The 19160-nt window shown below is 32.6% G+C and overlaps 1 protein-coding gene across 1 annotated transcript; it reads right to left on the bottom strand.

Moving 5' to 3' along the window:
- Positions 1–283: 283 nt before the first annotated feature.
- On the bottom strand, positions 284–1369 carry LOC150038190 (uncharacterized). The gene has a single exon (XM_090312439.1). The coding sequence runs from the start codon at positions 1367–1369 to the stop codon at positions 284–286; it is 1086 nt and encodes a 361-aa protein (XP_090168565.1).
- Positions 1370–19160: the final 17791 nt, after the last annotated feature.

Below are 19160 nucleotides of genomic sequence, written 5' to 3'. Positions count from 1 at the left end.
TATGACCATGTTTTCCACATGCATGACAAATAATAGAACCTTCTTTGACAAAGTAGTTTGTAAATTCCTTTTGTTTTTTGTGAGGTTTATAATCGAAGCCATTTTTATCAAATATGCATTGTTGCTTACCCATCATGATATCTAAACTCTTTTTCCCATTTGTAAACTTTAAAAGAGTAGCTAAAATATCTTCGTTTTTATTTTCTAATAACTTATACTCTTCTTTTAAAGCATGCAAATTTGATTTAGATAAATCTAGATCTTTTCCTAATGTCTCATTTTTCTATTTTAGATTATCTAGCTCAATTAATAAATTATTATTTTCAATAGTTAATTTAGCATTTTTCTTCCTAAGAGACATATATTTGCAACCTAGTTTTTCAAATTCAATTTTAACTTCATTATATGCATCAATGAGCTCATCAAAAGTAAGGTTTTCAGGACGTATCTCATCATCGTCGTCGTCATCTCCAAAAGCCATAACGCACAGATTTGCTACTTCTTCCTCGCTTTCAAATTCGCTTTCATCACTTTCGTCCCAAGTAGCTTTCATGGCATTCTTACTCTTCTTTGAAATGGCTTTTCTTTGAGGATAATCCCACTTCACGTGTCCGGGGTTTTTGCATTCATGACAGATGATTGTACCTCTGTTGCTCTTTTCTCCTTTGCCTTCTTGATTGTTGACTTTCTTTGAGAAGTTCCTTTTCCTAAAATGTTTTTTGAACTTCTTGGTCAAGTAAGCGAACTCCTCATCATTTAGTTCAGCTTTAGTATCATAGTCCTCTTGAACTTGAGAGGACTTTAATGTTGGGCTCTTCTTCTTTTTGATATCTTCTTCCACATTGATCTTCATGATTATCTCATGTGTCATGAGAGATCCAACAAGCTCCTCTAGTGGAAGTTTTGAGAGGTCTTTTGCTTCTTGGATCGCTGTCACCTTAGCTTCCCAACTCTTAGGCAATGATCTAATAATTTTTCTCACATTTTCAGAAGTGGTATAAGATTTTCTTAATACCTTCAAAGCATTAACAATATTAGTGAACTTAGTAAACATTTCAGATATAGTTTTATTTGCATTCATTTTAAACAATTCATAATTATGAACTAACATGCTAATCTTTGACTCTTTAACTTGATGAGTTCCTTCATGAGTTACTTCAAGCGTATCCCAAATTTCTTTAGTAGAATTACATGCAGAGACTCGATTAAACTCATCAGAACATAAAGCACAAAACAGACAGTTCATGGCTTTAGCATTAATAGAAAACTTCTTTTTATCTTCATCAATAAACTCCTTTTCTTCCTTAGGAATATCTTCATTATCAACTATCTTAGTAGGAATTAAAGGACCATTAGAACAATTTCCCATAGATTATAGTCAATAGAAATCAAATAAATTCTCATCCTAGTTTTCCACCATGCACGATTATTTCTATCAAACAAAGGTGGCCTAGTGGTAGATTGACCTTCACCATACCCATTCATTCCAGTAGTTGTCATAAGCTCGAACAATTAAGTTTTTCGAAAAAGGAAGAGAATATAATTTTTTTTTTTAAGATTTTTATAAAGAGAAATACTTTTTCAAAATTTAGATTTTAATAAAAAAAATATTTCAAAGATTAAGAAATAGAGAAAAAAATAAGGTTTTAATAACCAATTTTCAAGAAAAAAAATTCTAATGAAAACGGCTTTTAAAACTCAATTTTTTAAACTTTTTGCAAACATTAGAAAAATTCAAGATTTAATGAGATTAAAAAAAAGAATGTAAAATTTAAAAAAATTACAAAACCTTTTTGAAATAAGAAAATCGAGCTACCCGCTCTGATACCAATTGTAGGATCTAAAGGCAACACTAGAGGGGGGTGAATAGGGTTGACTACCAATTTTTAAAAAATAATTTTATCTTCAAACAATGCTTAATGAAGTTAACCCACTAATTTGATTAAAGAAAATTTATACAAGACAAAACTTAAATTGTGCAAGCTACGATAACTTCAAATTTAAAGACAATTTAATCAAGAATAAATTTAAATAACACACTAAAAATTAAATCAAGCAATTAGGAAAGATTAAAAAATAACTAAGACAATAAGCAAAAAAAAAAAAATAATTGAAAACAAGAAATAAAAGAGAGAGAGGAAGAGAAAACACCGGGAATTATAGTGGTTCGACAAATTGCCTATTCCATTCTCCAAGACTCCTTATTGGGTATTTCACTAAGTGATCCTCTTGTAGGTGAGAACCAAACCGACACACGACCCTCTTTTTCCTAGGCTAAAGAGAAACCCAAGATCCTTTTTACTAGTTCAGGATCAAACCAATTTCTTTTTCTCACAACTCAAGGTGTACCCACACCTTAATACACTTCCCAAAAATTAAAAGAAAACCTCACAATATTACCTCTTGAAGGCTAAATACACAAGTTGAGCATTCAAAAAAAAAAAAACTCACAAAAATAAATCTAGGCCAATTTAGGAGCAAGGAGAACGAGAATTTGAGAGTAGAGAGAATTGGGAGCTTAAGACTTGATAGCTTTTTGGTGTGTCAATGAAGAGTAAAATCAAGTTGAATTTATAGGCGAAGGGGATAAATTTTGGCCATTGGATATGATTGCAAATGAAGGGTGGAGATTGAATAAAAATAGAAAAGGAAATGATTTGTAATTAAGAGAGGAATTTTGAAAGATTGGAATTGTAAGCTCAGTTTGTTCTTGGTATTCAGATCTTTTGGGATCGAAAGAACAAATTGCTAACTCTGTCTCAAGCATTGTAAATTGACAAGATGTTGATCAAATATTCGATGCATAACTTCAAGAGGGGACTATTGCCTTTTAGGCACAAAGTCACTTTATCTAAGGAACAGTGTCCTAAGACACCTCAAGAAGTTGAGAAAATGAGACGGGTCCCCTATGCATTTGTCGTAGGCAGTTTAATGTATGTGATGTTATGTACTATACCTAACAACTGCTATGCAGTGGGGATAGTCAGTAGACATCAATCTAATCCAGGATATGATCATTGGACATTCGTAAAGAACATCCTCAAGTATCTACGGAGAACGAGGGACTACATGCTTGTGTATGGTTATAAGGATTCGATCCTTACAGGATACACTGACTCTGGTTTTCAGACTGATAGGGATTCTCGAAAAATCCACTTCAGGATTAGGGTTTACTATTAACGGAGGGGTTGTAGTATGGTGAAGCACCAAGTAAGGGTATATCACGGACTCCACCATGGAGGTTGAGTATGTAGCGGCTTGTGAAGCTATTAAGGAGGCCATTTGGCTCCGAAAATTCCTAACTGATTTAGAAGTTGTTCCAGACATGTCTAAGCCCATCACCCTTTGTTGTGATAATAGTGGTGTTGTGGCGAATTCTCATGAGCCTAGGAATCATAAGCACATAAAGCACATTGAGCGTAAATACCATCTCATCTGAGAGACTGCATCAAGGGAACGTGATTGTCATGAAGATAGCTTCAGAGTACAACGTTACTGATTCGTTTACAAAGGCTCTCACGGCTACGATGTTTGAGAGTCACTTGTAGAGTATGAGTCTATGGGACAGACCACGGTTGAACTAGGGCAAGTGAGAGATCTTGTATTAGGTGTTATGCTCTAGTTTATTGTTTTGTGTACTTGTAGTTTGATTATTTTGTACACCTCACTAACTTTAGAACAAGTGAGAGATTGTTGAGGTTGATGCCCTAAATCTTGTAAGGTTATGTAGTTTGTAAACACTTATATGAACAAACATTTCAGTGATTAATAATATATGATATTTTATTCACTTCTGTCTATGAAATATATGATATTTTAGTTGCAATAACCATAAACCAATAAACCAAGATTCATGGTTATCGTTGTAACTTAAACATGTATATTGAGACATACAACTGGATCGTGTTTAAGTGACAACCTAAATGATTTGTAGTATATGGATAGGGCTGGGTACCTTATCCTGGTGACACTACGAGTATGACCCGCTTTGTAGGTGATACAAATATTGTAAAGTGCTACAAATGATCTGATCCTAATAATTCATGTATTAGACATGCAAGTGGGGATATTCTATACCGAGGAACTTGTATAAGACCGGACCAAGAAATGTTTAGTCTCGTTATATAACGACGTTCGTAATAGAGACTTTAATTTCACTAGGATGACCATAAGTAACATAACCTTAATCCTGAGTGAGTTGTGAACAAGCCTATGAGGGCGGTCCTTTGATTTGCATGGGTGAGAGTGGCCAGATCACCGACTCGACAAGCCTACCATTTTGGGATTCATCTGATTTGGGAGCAGGGAACTCAGCTACACGAGATGGAATTCACTCCTTCCCTGAAGCAGGAGTAAGTAGATAAATTACTCCCTTAAGGGTTTATTCCATGTCTTGAACAATATGGCGCCACACCCTCTCTTGGTCTTATAGGGGTTTAGTCATAGTGGAACTATGATCTATTATTCATTAGAGGGATCAATGGTACTTAAGGAGTTAGATGTAACTATAGGGGTAAAGCGGTAATTTGGCCCAACTGTACTTACGAGCGATTTGTGAAAGGTCATCGTACTAATGATTGGTTATATCTGATGGACACATAAATATATTTGTAGTGCAAAGAGCGCAACTGTCGGTCTTTAATGGAGTGCTCGACAGTTAACAAATGGTGGATAATGTAATCAAAGAGTTTGAGAATAATGTTATTAGTTCTCAAAAGGTGGAACTTATACGTAGTGACAAGGGATTTGAGTTTAACTGCATGAAAAAATATTTCGAGAATAATGTTATTAGTTTTCAAACCTCTTGTGCAGGTACACCACAACAAAATGAAAGGGTGGAACGCAAACATAAACATATTCTGAATGTTGCTTGTGCTTTAAGGTTTCAGAGAGGATTGCCAATTTATTTTTGGGGTGAACGTGTTGCACCCTTCCCCAGATTACCCTCATAATCCGAGAAAAGATGCGAAGACGGTAGTTGTCACCCTTTTACGACAACTACTGCCATGTTGGATTTTATGCCCTAAAACTCATAGAAAGTAAATGTTATTAATTAACTGTTATCAATAAAGAGTTATTGATGTTAGTTCAATAAATATTATTAATAAATGGCATTGTTTGTTTTATTTGTCTATTTTGTCTTAATAACCTTAAATCTAATAAATTAGCATCCAAGGCTGCCTTCTGAGTCTCGAACTGTATGTGGAGACATACATGGATCAATGTTCAAGATACAATCTAAAGGGTCTATAGTATAGGGATAAGGTCGGGTACCTTATCCTGGTAACACTATGGATACGATGCACTTTGTATTTGATACAAATCTAATGAAGCAATGCGTTCATGTAGTTGACATGAGGGTTGAGATATCATATACAATGAGTTTGCATAAAACTGGACCGCGAAATAGTAAGCCGCTAGATGTAATTGATGGAAAACACAAGCAAGCAACAGAAGCAAACAGAATCAATTAGCACTCTAATTACATATGATTTGAGTTCTAAAGCATGCTATTTCAGAAAAACTAAAGTGGATTTCAAGTTGAACTTATTTTTGATGAAATCTTCCAATTCCAAGATGCTTTTCACTCCAAATCAGCTCCAAATCGACAATGAACCAGATCTTCTATACTATTCCCAACCTTGAATTTGAGTGAATTTGGTGAAATAAATTGAGAGTTTTTGCGAGGAAGAAGATAAAGTAGCAGAAACTCTTTTTCACATGAAGAACCACATTTTCTTCTTCAAAACTGAGAGTTTTTTATTGAATCTTAGCATGTAGCCACACTACATCTGATTGATAGCCAGCAACTGCTTCAATTAATTTGGAGATTAGTGTGTGAATTACATGAGATACACCTCATGCTTGGAGGAAATGTGGGAAAAAACCACTTCCTTAATTAATTCCAAAATTTCAAATTATTTCTTAATTTCCAAAATTAATTCTAAAATTAATTAAATGAAATTTGATTAATTCACAATTAATCAAATTTAATATTTCAATGTTCAATTTCTCAAATTGAAATTTAAAAAGGAAAATTAATTTGTTTTTAATTAATTATATATAATTAATTAATTTGATATCAAATATTAAATTAATCATACACCTAATGTTAAACATGAATCCTATTCATGTAATTAATATTTAAATCAATATTTAAATATTATAAATTCTCCAATTTCGTTTAATTTTAATAAATTAAACGTTAAATAATTATATCAAATATAATTGTACAAACCATAATTTGAATTTGAACTATCCAAATTCAAACCCTAATTTTAATTTGAAATTCAATTTGAACACTTCAAATTGATATCATTCCAAATTCACTCAATTTAATAATTCAAAGTGTTCATGTTTTACGAGCTAGTAGAGGGACCTTATGGATCTATAGATCACAAGCTCCAACGATTAAGATTATTTGGCTAAAACTCTTTAGACCAGATTAATTAGTATTCGTTAACTATCAAGTCACACCACTATAGCTTGATAGTTGCATTATTCTCATTGTAGATATATTTGTGTCCACATGATTTAACCATAACCAGTAAATCGACCATTCACAGGTTTTTTGTAATGACGGTTGGGTCAATGTGTTGTTTTACCCTCAATATTACGTCTTGTTCCTTAAGTTCCTACTGGTCCTCTAATGAACAATTGGTTTATGATTTAATCACTAAACCGGATCCTTCTCGGGCCAATGAGAGGGTGGGGCCCCTTATTTAAGACATAGATTCAGTACTTAAGAGAACAACCTTTTTCTATCCTTAAATCGGGTAGGCGTGAATTCCATCTTGCACCCTATATCTCCAACTATCTACCCGGTCTTACCCTTTAAATGGGAGGCTTATTGAGTCGGTGTTGTTGAGCCAACCCTCACCTATACAAATCTAAGGATAATCCCAAACAGACAAGAGTTCATAGTTAGCTCAGGATTAAGATCAAGTTACCTATGTCATCTAAGAGAAATATTCAGTCTTAAACAGTAAACAAAATTATATATTAAGAGTGACTTATTTCTTGGTCCGATCTTATGCATACTCATTGCATAGGACACCCCCACTCCTCATGTTAATACATGAATGAATTTGGATCACTTCGTTTGTAGTATCTTTGTAATAACTTGTAACAATTATAGAGTATGCCGCATCCAATAATGTTACCAGAATAAGGTACCCAACCTTAATCATGTACTATAGACCATTTTGGCTATTTACTCGAATTTTGATCCATCTTTATGTCTCTACATAAAGTTTAAGTATTCGTGTAATAACCATGGATCTTAGTTTATTGGATTTAGACTTTATGAATGCAATTAATAGATTCTATATCTTTATTGATAAAAGAATATGTTTAACTTTACAAACTGTGAGTTTTAAGACATAAAACTCAACAATACTCCCACTTGGACTGAAACTCAAGTGGACTAATATATACAATGTTGAGTTATACTGAGAGAATAAAAGTTATAAATAGAATAAACTAGGGCATTAGATACCTAAAAATTCTCCCACTTGCCCTAGTTACAAATATCTCGTAGACCTAGTCCTACTAGGTGACTCTCGAACATTTTAGTCGAGAGGGCCTTCGTAAATTGATCAACTAGGTTGTCTTGTAAGGTTATCTGCGTGAGGATCACGTCTCCTCTATGTACAATATCCTTGATGAGATGGTACTTCCTCTCGATGTGTTTTTCTCGTTATGGTTTCGAGGTTCCTTTGAATTTGCTACTACTCCACTGAAAGGGTGACAGGCAGATGCATATTAGGAACTACTTTCAGGTTAGTCAGGAACTTTCTAAGCCATACAGCTTCTTTTGCTGCTTCACTTGTAGCGACATACTTAGCTTCCATTGTGGAGTTAGCAATATAACTTTGTTTGATGCTTTTCCACACAACTGCTCCTTCATTCAGAGTGAATACTAATCCCGAAGTTGATTTCCTTGAATCAATATCGGTTTGAAAGTCATAATCAGTGTATCTAGTAAGGATCAGATCCTCAATAATATACAGGAGCATATAATTTCTCGTTCTTCGAAGATACTTGAGAATATTCTTAACGATAGTCCAATGATTGTATTTAGGATTGGACTGAAACCTGCTAAGTATTCTAATTGCATACCATATATCTGGACGTGCACACAACATGACATAAATAAGACTCTCTACTGTTGATGTATATAGAATTCATTTCATATCCTCAACCTCTTGAGGTGTCTTAGGACTTTGTTCCTTAGACAGATGAATTCCATGTCTGAAAGGCAATGTTCCTTTCTTAGAATTTTGCATTTTACTAGACAACATTTTGTCTATATAAGATGCTCGAGATAGTACTAAAGTTATGTTCTTGCGGTTCCGAACTATTTAGATCCCAAGAACATACTATGCTTCTCATAAATATTTCATTTGGAATTACGTAGCTAGCCATCTATTAATGTCAGCTAGAAATTCTACTTCATTTTCAATTAGTAGAATATCATCAACATACAACACCAGAAAAAAGTGACAATTCTGTTAATAATTTTCTTGTAAACACGAGGTTCGTCAATATTTTGTTCAAAGCCATAAGATTTGATCGTAGTATAAAATCTCATATTCTAGGATCTAGATATTTGTTTCAACTCAGAAATGGATCGATTAAGCTTACAAACCTTTTGCTCTTGACCCTGTTCAATAAACCCTCTTGGTTGAGACATATAAATACTCTCTTCAAAATATCCATTGAGAAAGGTTGTATTGACATCCATTTACCATATTTCATAATCATAAAATGCAGCTATGGACAAGAGTATTCTAATCGACTAAATCATGGCAACCGAAGAGAAGGTTTCCTCATAGTCTACCCTCTCTCTTTGGATAAACCCTTTTGCCACAAGTCTTGCTTTGTAGGTCAGTACCTTACCAGTTTGGTCTCGTTTTCTCTTATTAATCCACTTGCAACCAATGGGTTTTACCACTTTAGGTTGATTTACAAGTTTCCAGACAGAATTGAAGTACATAGACTCTATTTCAAGGTTCATGACTTTAATCCATTGGTCTTTATCCACATCATTCATTGCTCGTTTAAAAGTTAATGGATCCTCTAAGCCATCATCTGGTATGATGACTTGAGTTTCATTTAAACTCATGTACCGGTCAGGCTGTTGCACAACCCTCCCACTACGACGAGTTGTTAATGCACTGCTCTGTCAATAACTCTTGTTGATGTACTTGTCGTTTCTCTGGACATTTCTTCTATTACTAGCTTACTGCGAGGTTGATGATTATTTATGTGGTCTTCCTCCCAGAAAAGTTGCATTTGTCGATACAAATACCTTGTCTTCCTGAGAATCATAAAAGAAATCACCTTTTGTTTCTTTTGGATATCCTACAAATAGGCATACTTTTGAACATTGTTCTAACTTTTTAGGATTTTGCACCAACACCTGTGCTGGGCAACCCCAAATTCTGAAGTGATGTAAACTTCCTTTACGTCCTTTCCAGAGCTCGTAAAGTGTTTCAGAAACACTTATCGAGGGAACCATGTTCAAAATATACACTGCAGTATCAATTGCATGTCCCCAAAAAGAATTTGGTAATTGAGCATAACTCATCCTGGAACGAACCATGTCCAACAAGGTTCTGTTTCTCCTTTATGCCACACCATTTTGTAGAGGTGTGTCAGGGGTTGTGAGTTGAGACTGGATTCCATGTTCTATAAAATAGTTCTGAAATTCTAAGTCCATATACTCACCACCTCGACCAGATCGAAGTGTTTTAATCTTTTTACCTTATTGGTTTTCAACCTCAGCCTCGTATTCTTTTAACTTTTCAAATGTTTCAGACTTTTGGTGCATCGGATAAATATGCCTATACCTAGAATGTTCATCAACGAAGTTGATGAAATATTCATACCCTCGTCTAGCTCTAATATTCACAAGATCACAAAGGTCTTAATGTACCAACTCCAAGGGTTATTTGGCTCTAAGACCTTTTCCAGAAAAAGATCTTTTAGTCATGTAATAGCATGGATCTTAGTTTATTGGATTTAGAATATTTCTAAGACAAAATAACAATTCATACATTTAATAACAACTTTATTGAATATAATCTCAATAACATATTTATCGATAATAGAATAAGTTTATTGTTTACAAACCACGAGTTTTAAGACATAAAACCCAACATGAATAAGATTCAAATAACTAATGCTAAAGTGAATTAAATTCACAAAGAATTAATTAATAGAGAGGTATTGCACATGACTATTTGATATTTGTGATAATTAAATATATACATATTAAATTGGATTTAATGTGCAAATTAAATTAAATAAGTGTTATTTAATTGTACTAATTAATCTAATTAATTAAATAAGTGTTATTTAATTGTACTAGTTAATCTAATTAATTAAATAAGTGTTAATTAATTAATTAATTATGAAAAATGAAAATAGGAAAATGACTAGGAAAAGGGCTTGACTCTTCTCTATATAAAGACATCACTATGGCCCATTTGGGGGACAACGATATAGACACTGACAACACACAACACACAAGTGTTATTGTGCAAAACTTTTTCTAAGCCACAAAGAGAATCATCTCTACTCTTCAAAACCTTTTTTCTCTTCTCCCTCTCCCAATAGTTGGAATACCATAATTTGATATGTGAATGCAATTAAATCAAGATATATTTTACAAATTTCTACATATAAATATTGCACTTAATATAGACAAAATCTATTATTTATATAATCAAGAACTATATGGCATACTTTAACAATCATCAATCTTATAATAATAAAAAATGGTTGCCAAAGTTGATTATCGAAGGTGATTTTTGTTGGAATTTGTAGTTGAAGGTGGTTGTCAAAGCCTAAAGCCGGTCTCATGGAAGGTGGTATTGGAGTTGGTCACCGAAGTTTGTCGTCGAAGATGATTTTCGGAGCACGAAGTTGGTTATCGGAGTTGGTCGTGAAGATGGTCGTTAAAGTTGATCATTGAAGATGATTTTCATCGGAGATGGTCGTCAGAGCTCAAAGTTGGTTGCATGAAGGTAGTATTGGAATTGATTGCTGGAGTTTTGTCTTCAGAGGTGGTTGTGGCTGCACGAGTTGCTTGCTCAAAGGTGGTCATCAAAGACAATTTTTGTCCAAGTTTGTAGTCGAAGGTAGTTGTCGGAGCATATAGAGGTGTTGTCAGAGCTGGTCACCGGAAGTGATTGCTAGAGATCAAAATTGGTCGTTGGAGTTGGTCGCACGAAGGTGGTCATTAGAGTTAGTCACCGAAAGTGATTCCCAGAGTCCAAAATTGGTCGTCAGAGTTGTTGTGAGAAGGGGGAAAAGTACTAACATAATACGTCTACAAGATGGAAAAAAAGAAAAGTAAAATAACGATTGTGAGTATTGAAATATTTAAATGGATCTTATGTGTACTTCTTTGCTATGTCAAATAAGGTGCACTTACCAACGACAAGGAATTTTGACATCTTCAAAATCCCAAACTATACGGAACTATTAATAACAACAACTAGTTGTTTAATAATGTCCATAGTTGTTCGTACAAACATTTATTTAAAAAAATAAAATGAAGAAGATAGAAAAAATGTGTATTAGACTTTTAATACAACACACGTCCTATGCTTTAATATTATTTATTTTAGTATATAACTATATCGATAGATAAACTAATTGATAATAAATGTATACATCATACTAATTTGGTGAGTTGACAAATTTTACGAGAGAACAAGGGTCGTTATTGAATGATAAATTTAGTTAATCATAAAATTTCACAAAAGTTAATTTAAATGAATATTAATAACTGATAAAGTTCAAACCAATTACAAAATTACGTGTGTCAACATAAAATTGAATTTAAAGACAATAAATTTTAACAAATCAAATGGTGTTACTTGCTTATAATTGATCATGGTGTGAGCTAAGGGTGTACATGAGTTGAATTAGATTGGATTGAGGGTATTTTTTTGGACCAACCCGAAAATTCGGATTGGTTGGGTCGGCAACCCAAAAAATCCAAATAAAATCTCTAACCCAACCCAACCTAACCCTTAAAATTCGGGTTGGGTTGAGTTGGGTTGTCGGGTTATAATTTATTATTTTCTTTTTAATTAAAAATATGTAAATTTATTACAACTTATAACTAATAACTAAAATCTCATAAAATTCAAATGTTAAATAGCAATTATATCAAAAATATTTACTGCAAATTTCAAATAAAGACAAATATCATAACAATTTTAAAATAAAAATATTTAAAATTCACAAATTAATCAATACAAAGTAATCAAATTTTAAACAAAGATAAATATATATTGTATATTTTATTTATACATAAAATTTGGGTTGGGTTGGGTCAAACCAAATCTTTTTTAACCAACCCATAACCCAACCCAACAAAAATAGAAAAAATTTAACCCAACCCAACCCAAAAATAAAACTAACCCAACCCAACCTTTATATTTTGGGTTGGGTTTGTTCGGATTATCGGGTTATTTAAATACCCCTACTGTGAGTTAGTCAATCACATTGCATCACGACTCACGTGGATATGGATAAAAAGCCTCTATGGAAAGTTATCGAGTTAACTCAATTAAGTCCAAGTCTAAACTTAGGGTCAAATCAACATGCTCATGTATAGCTTATTGAAACTTTACAATAAGATAAAAGTCGCCCTTTCACGTTCAACATCTAGTCAAGTGATTTAGCGAGGGAAAAAAAAAGGAAAAAAATACGATTTTGGATATAGTTTCTATTTAGTCTATAAATTTAAAAATGTTACACATTTAATTCTTAAATTTTGAGTTTGGTTTCAATTTTGTTATTAGATTTTAAAATGTTACGATTTTACTTTTGACATTTGAGTTTTACTTCAATTTAGTCTCCATGTTTCAAGATTTGTACTTTTTATTCACTAAATACTCATTTTACGTCTTTAATGTTAATTTATGTTCATAAATTAAAACTCATTAAAATTAATTAAGTTTCCCTATTTTTATCACATTTAAAATTTCACTTCATAATTATTTTTAATTAATTAATAGAAATTGAGGTGAAAATTGAGTATTTAATGAAAAATTGAGGTTAAAAATGTAAAATATTGAAATCTAGGGACCAAATTGAAACGAAATTCAAATATCAAAGATAAAATTATAACATTTTGAAACATAAGAACTAAATCGAAAAAACTCAAAACTTGACTAAATGTGTAATATTTGATAACCTAAGAATCATATAGAAACCAGATTCAAAATATAAATATCAAATTATTTTTTTAAAACAAAAAAAAAAAAGAAAAACAAAAACAAAGCATATAGGTCGTGATTAAAAAAAAAAAAAAACAGCGCATATAAAATGATCGATAATTTTTTTTATAAAAAAGTATTAAAATATAATTTGAAAATGTTACAAAAACTATTTTGAGTTTAAATACTTTATTATTTTTTTAAATGAAAATTTTTCAAAATTAAATACTTAAAAAATTAAATTAAATACATTTAAAATCAATATCATTTTCATTAATATTAACTTAATTCGGTGTGCATGAATTTATATTATTAATTTCGAGGTCTATGATTTTAAATTTATTCTTAAATATTGTGCGAGCATGAATTTCATAAATGATGTTCACACTTTTATATTATTCATTAAACCTACATGGGATGAATTATAAACTTTATTTGGACATTTTCTTTAATATTTAAATTGTGGTCAACTCGCGTAATTTATCGATGAATTTTAACATTAGCCACTATTAAAGAGCTAAATTGGGGAAAAAAAGGACAAACTCGAACATTACTTGACCTAGATATTTAAATCAATGTGAAATTTAAATACTACAAATTTAGTTGCTCCACTTTTATTGTTTTCAAAATTTACACATGTATTAGATATGGATTTAAAAGTTTAAATTATTTAAACACACATGAATATTAAATTTAAATCTAGTATAACAATAAAAATATAAATATGATAACTAACTTATCATATTATATATATAAAATTATATGTTATATCAAATATAACATATAACCTATAGTTTTAATATTGTATCACATATAATATAAACTATAGTTTCTTTTCTATATTATATGACATTTAATATAAATCTTATTTATATTAAACTTAACAACTATGAATCCAATTCATAGAAACTATATTTGAATCTCATTCAAATATTCATTTACTCCTATTAAGCTATAATGTATCAAATACATCATGCCAATTATATTATATATAATTGAAACAATTTAATTATATCATATATAATTAAATCTCTCTATTAATTTGAACAATTCAAATTAATTCAAATGATTATCGACTAAATCCTATTGAGCTACCAAAGGAACCTCATAGACCTGTAGCTCGAAGCTCCAATGGTACATGAATAATTAATTAAACTCTTTAATTACATTATTCACCATCCGTTAACTGTCGGGCACTCCATTAAATACCGACAGCTGCACTCCTCACACTACAGATATATTTATATGTCCATTGGATATAACCAATCAACAGTACGATGACCCTTCAAAAATTGCTCGTAAGTACAACTAGGCCAAATTACCGTTTTGCCCATGTAGTTACATCTAACTCCTTAAGTACCATTGATCCCTCTAATGAATAATAGATCATAGTCCAACTATGACTAAACCTCTCTCGAGTCAGGAAAGGGTGTGACGTCACATTGTTCAAGACCCGGAATCAGCCTTTAAGGGAGCAATTTATTTACTTACCCCTACCTCGGAGAATGAGTGAATTCCATCTTGTGTAGTTGTGTTCCTAGCTCCCCAATCAGATGAATCCCCAAAATGGTAAGCTTGTTGAGTCATCGATCTAGCCACTCTCGCCCATACAAATCAAATGACAAAGGAGTTCAAAACTCACTCAAGATTCATATCATGTTACCTATGGTCATCCTAGTGAAATATAAGTCTTTATTATGAACGACATTATATAACGAGACTAAACATTTCATGGTCTAGTCTTATACAAACTCCTTTGTATAGAATATCCCCGCTCGCATGTCTATACATGAACGATCAGGATCAGATCATTTATAGCACTTTACAACAATTGTAATACCTACAAAGCAAAACATTCTCGCAGTGTCACTAGGATAAGGTACTCAGCCTTATCCATCTACTACAGATCATTTAGGTTATCACTTAAACATGATCCACATATATGTCTCTTCATACATGTTTAAGTTACAAAAATAACCTTGAAAGTTAGTTTATTGGTTTGTGGTTAATGCAACTAAAATATCATATATTTTATAGACAATGAATAAAATATCAAATATTTTATTAAATATATAATGAGTTTGTTCAACAATGTTTACAAACTATATGACCCTACGAGATTTAGGGCATCAACCCTAACATCTACTATCCCTAAAAGTGGGTAGGAGCAAATTTCATCTTACACCTTATGTCCCCAACTATCTACCCGGTCTTACCCCTGAAATGGGAGGCTCATCAAGCCGGCGCTATTGAGCCAATCCTCACCTATGCAAATCTAAGGATAATCTCGAATAAACAGGATTCATAGTTAGCTCAAGATTAAGGTCGAGTTACCTAGGTCATCGCTTTGAAATAGTCAGTCTTAAACAATAAATAGCGTTATAAAGTAAAAGTGACTTATTTTTTGGTCCGATCTTATACAAACTCATTGCATAGGACGCCTTCACTCGCATGTCTCTACATGAACGATTCAAGATCGCATCGTTTGTACTAAATACAAAGTGAGCCGCATCTAATACTCTTACCAGAATTACCAAACTTTATTAGTATACTATAGACCGCTCTAACTATTTACTCGAACTTGATCCATTCTTATGTCTCCATATAAAGTCCAAGTATTTATGTAATAATCATGGATATTAATTTATTGGATTTAAGCTTTACAAATGCAATTTATATATTCAATAACATATTTATTGAATAAAACCTTAATAACATTTGATTGCAAATATAATATATTTAATATTATAAATTACGAGTTTTAGGACATCCAATCTAGTACTCATGCACTCCCCTGAGATTTTCTCAAAAGCCACAAGTAGGTTCAAACACTCCCTTTCATTGGCTTTACAAAAAATTAAGTTGTCATCCGCAAAGAGAAGATGGGAAACAGCAGGACAATGTATTAATCGAGAGACCATGGATCAAACCTTTTCTAATAGCCTTTTGCACCATGAATGATAGACCTTTAAATCTATCGTAGGCTTTACATAGGTCGAGTTTAATAGTTGCTACATGGTTTCTCTTTTTGGCTCCTTTTCAATTGAAACGAAGACACTCATGTCCAATTATCACATTATTCAGGATTGATCTATCAGAAACGAACGCTGACTGAGAGATTGAAATGATATCACCTAGAATCAATTTCAATCTATTTGCAATAGTTTTGGTTACGATCTTATAATCGACATTGCAGAAATTAGCCAGTTGGTTGGAAATCACCAACAGAGACTGGATTTTCCTTCTTCAGAATGAAAGCATGTTGGTATGATTCCAATCCTTAATACTTCCACATTTGTTGAGAATTTACAAACAACAGTGTACTGTATTTAGCTCAACTACATCCCAAAAATTATGATAAAAAACCTCCGGGAATCCATTCGGCGAGGGGCTTTAGTGGGGAACATTTTCCTAATAGCATTCTCAGTTTCCACCTTCATAAATGGTCCAATTAATTTCTTGTTCATTTCAGACGTTATCTTTGAGTCAAGATCAGTAATAATCTCCTCAGCCAACTTTAATATTCTGCTTTGAAGATGTAAATAAACTTGAGAAGTAATCAAGGAAAGTGCTTTTTTATAATCGATTCATCTTCAAACCACATACCTTGATTATTCGGCTCTCATTGAAGATTTCTAAGATCACTCGATTTCTCCTTTATCCAACAAATCTCATTCAAATGTCCCCCAAAAGCCATGGCTCATTCGACTCTCATTGAAGATTTCTAAGTAAATTCCACGTCAATTTTTTGTTTTTGGCCTCTGGAAATCCATTAACCCCACTAAAACGCTATCTTTTCCTTCCCATTCAATCCAAGAATCTATATGATTTTCGGAGAAGGATCGGACATCCACATAAACTATTGCCCACCTCCAGCTCCTCCTTGGTTAAAACAGCACTGTCGCTACTGGCATTCTCTAAATCCTTCTCCAGCACCCAATCACTTCCTTGAACACCTGCAATCCTTTCTTCAACAAGGAAATCACTACCCCCCAGAGGAAAGATTCAAATCAAATACGGTGCCATTCATCATCAATCTCATTACAATCAAATAGGTGCTTTAAAATAATACTGTTCACTTTTTTCTTTTTTTCTTTTTTTTTTAAAAAAAATTATTATTATTATTTTGGATTGAATTTATTTGCATAAATTTTATTGTTTAAATTACTCGTTAGCAAAAAACTTGTTAGTTTATTCAATTGAGTCCACATTAAAAAAAAGTTTTAATTGGTTTGATTAAACTCTATTCTCCCTCTAGGGTTGTCATACCGATCCTACATAAACTTGTTTAAAAATTATAAATTGTTTATTTACAAATTTTATTTTTTTAGTTTTTTTTTCTTATATTTTTTCCCGAAATATCCATCGAAATCGAAATTTTATTGATACTTCCATCAAAATTTTTGTAAAATTAAGATCTTGATATTTCCGTCGATATCGATATTTTAAAAGTTGGCTTTCGGTGTGGAACCTTTAATATTAATATTGTCATTTTCAAAACTTATTAGAGAAATATTGTTGTTTTGAAACTTATTAGAGAAATGTTGTTGTTTTGGGAGTTCGAGGCTAGAAGTCGAGGGTTGAGGATTCGACTAATGTAGAGGTCGAACGTTGAGAATTCGACAAACAAAGAAAAATTTGGAAACAAGGGTTGTCGAGGGATACATAAGTCGAAACTTCAACCCTCGACAAAGAAAAGGAAATCTCACTAATTTTACATAAGTCGAAACTTCAACCCTCGACAAGGAAGAGAGAGCGAGATTGTGAGATTGAAAGCGAGATTGTAGGATGGGACAATCTCCAACGTCTATGGAATGTATGCGTCTCGCTCTCTCCTACAATCTCGCTCTCTTTTACAATTCAAAATTCTGTTATTGTTGTTATTTTTTCATTAATGATTACTAGCTTTTTTTCTCATTGGTCATGTATATATATATATTTCTATGGAAAGTAAATAAATTTATTGTATATTCAAATTTTTTTATTATAAAGTTGTACATTATTCTTTTAATTAAGTTGTACATTATTCTTTTAATTAAGTTGTACATTATTCTTCTAATTAAGTTATACATTATTCTTCTAATTAAGTTGTATATTCTTCTTCTAATTGAGTTGTACATTATTCTTCTAATTGAGTTGTACATTATTCTTCTAATTGAGAAACAAATATTTTTTTAATTGAGAAATAAATATATTTTTTTTCAGATCATGGCTTTAAACCCAGGACCTATTGATCCTGATGTTTTGTACGACCAGTTCATTCATCGATCATCTGTTATATGGCGAGATCGTACTACTGGAGAAATATCTTGCAGGCGTCGAGAGGCAGTTCTCCAGCTCACTATCCCGTTTCACCCTCGAATACTATCGCTACTGCGCACATCTGGATTCTATGGGGTTGCCAGATTAGGATTTATTCAGTTAGATTGGCATTTGATCACAGCCTTGGTCAAAAGATGAAGGCCCGAGACGCATACATTCCACATGTCTGTTGGAGAGTGCACTATCACTCTACAAGACATAGAAGTGTTGTTGGGGTTACCTGTTGACGGTGAGCCGGTCACCGGAGTGATGTACGATGATTGGTTAGAAGTTTGTCAACTGTACCTCGGTGCGACCCCACTTGCCGACAAGATTAAAGGAACGAGGTTAAGTTTAATATGATTAGGAACACAATTTCGTGAGTTCACAGATGGTGGAAGTCTGTTTTCAGATAAATCAAGTCATTTTGTTCACTTGATGTTCCTGCCACTGTTAGCTAACCTCCATGATGTGGGGCGGTATTCGTGGGGTGAAGCATGCTTGGCATGGTTGTATAGACAACTATGCAAAGCAACAAGACCTGAGGTTCGAGAGGTAGCTGGGTCTCTCATACTTTTGCAACTATGGGCTTGGGAGCGATTTCGAACAATGGCTCCA

Source organism: Benincasa hispida, chromosome 1, assembly GCF_027475165.1.
Source record: "Benincasa hispida cultivar pf3 chromosome 1, pf3_genome.v1.1, whole genome shotgun sequence".
Lineage (NCBI taxonomy): Eukaryota > Viridiplantae > Streptophyta > Magnoliopsida > Cucurbitales > Cucurbitaceae > Benincasa > Benincasa hispida.
The sequence above is the reverse complement of the archived record's forward strand: the minus strand, read 5'-3'. Positions and strand labels throughout refer to the sequence as shown.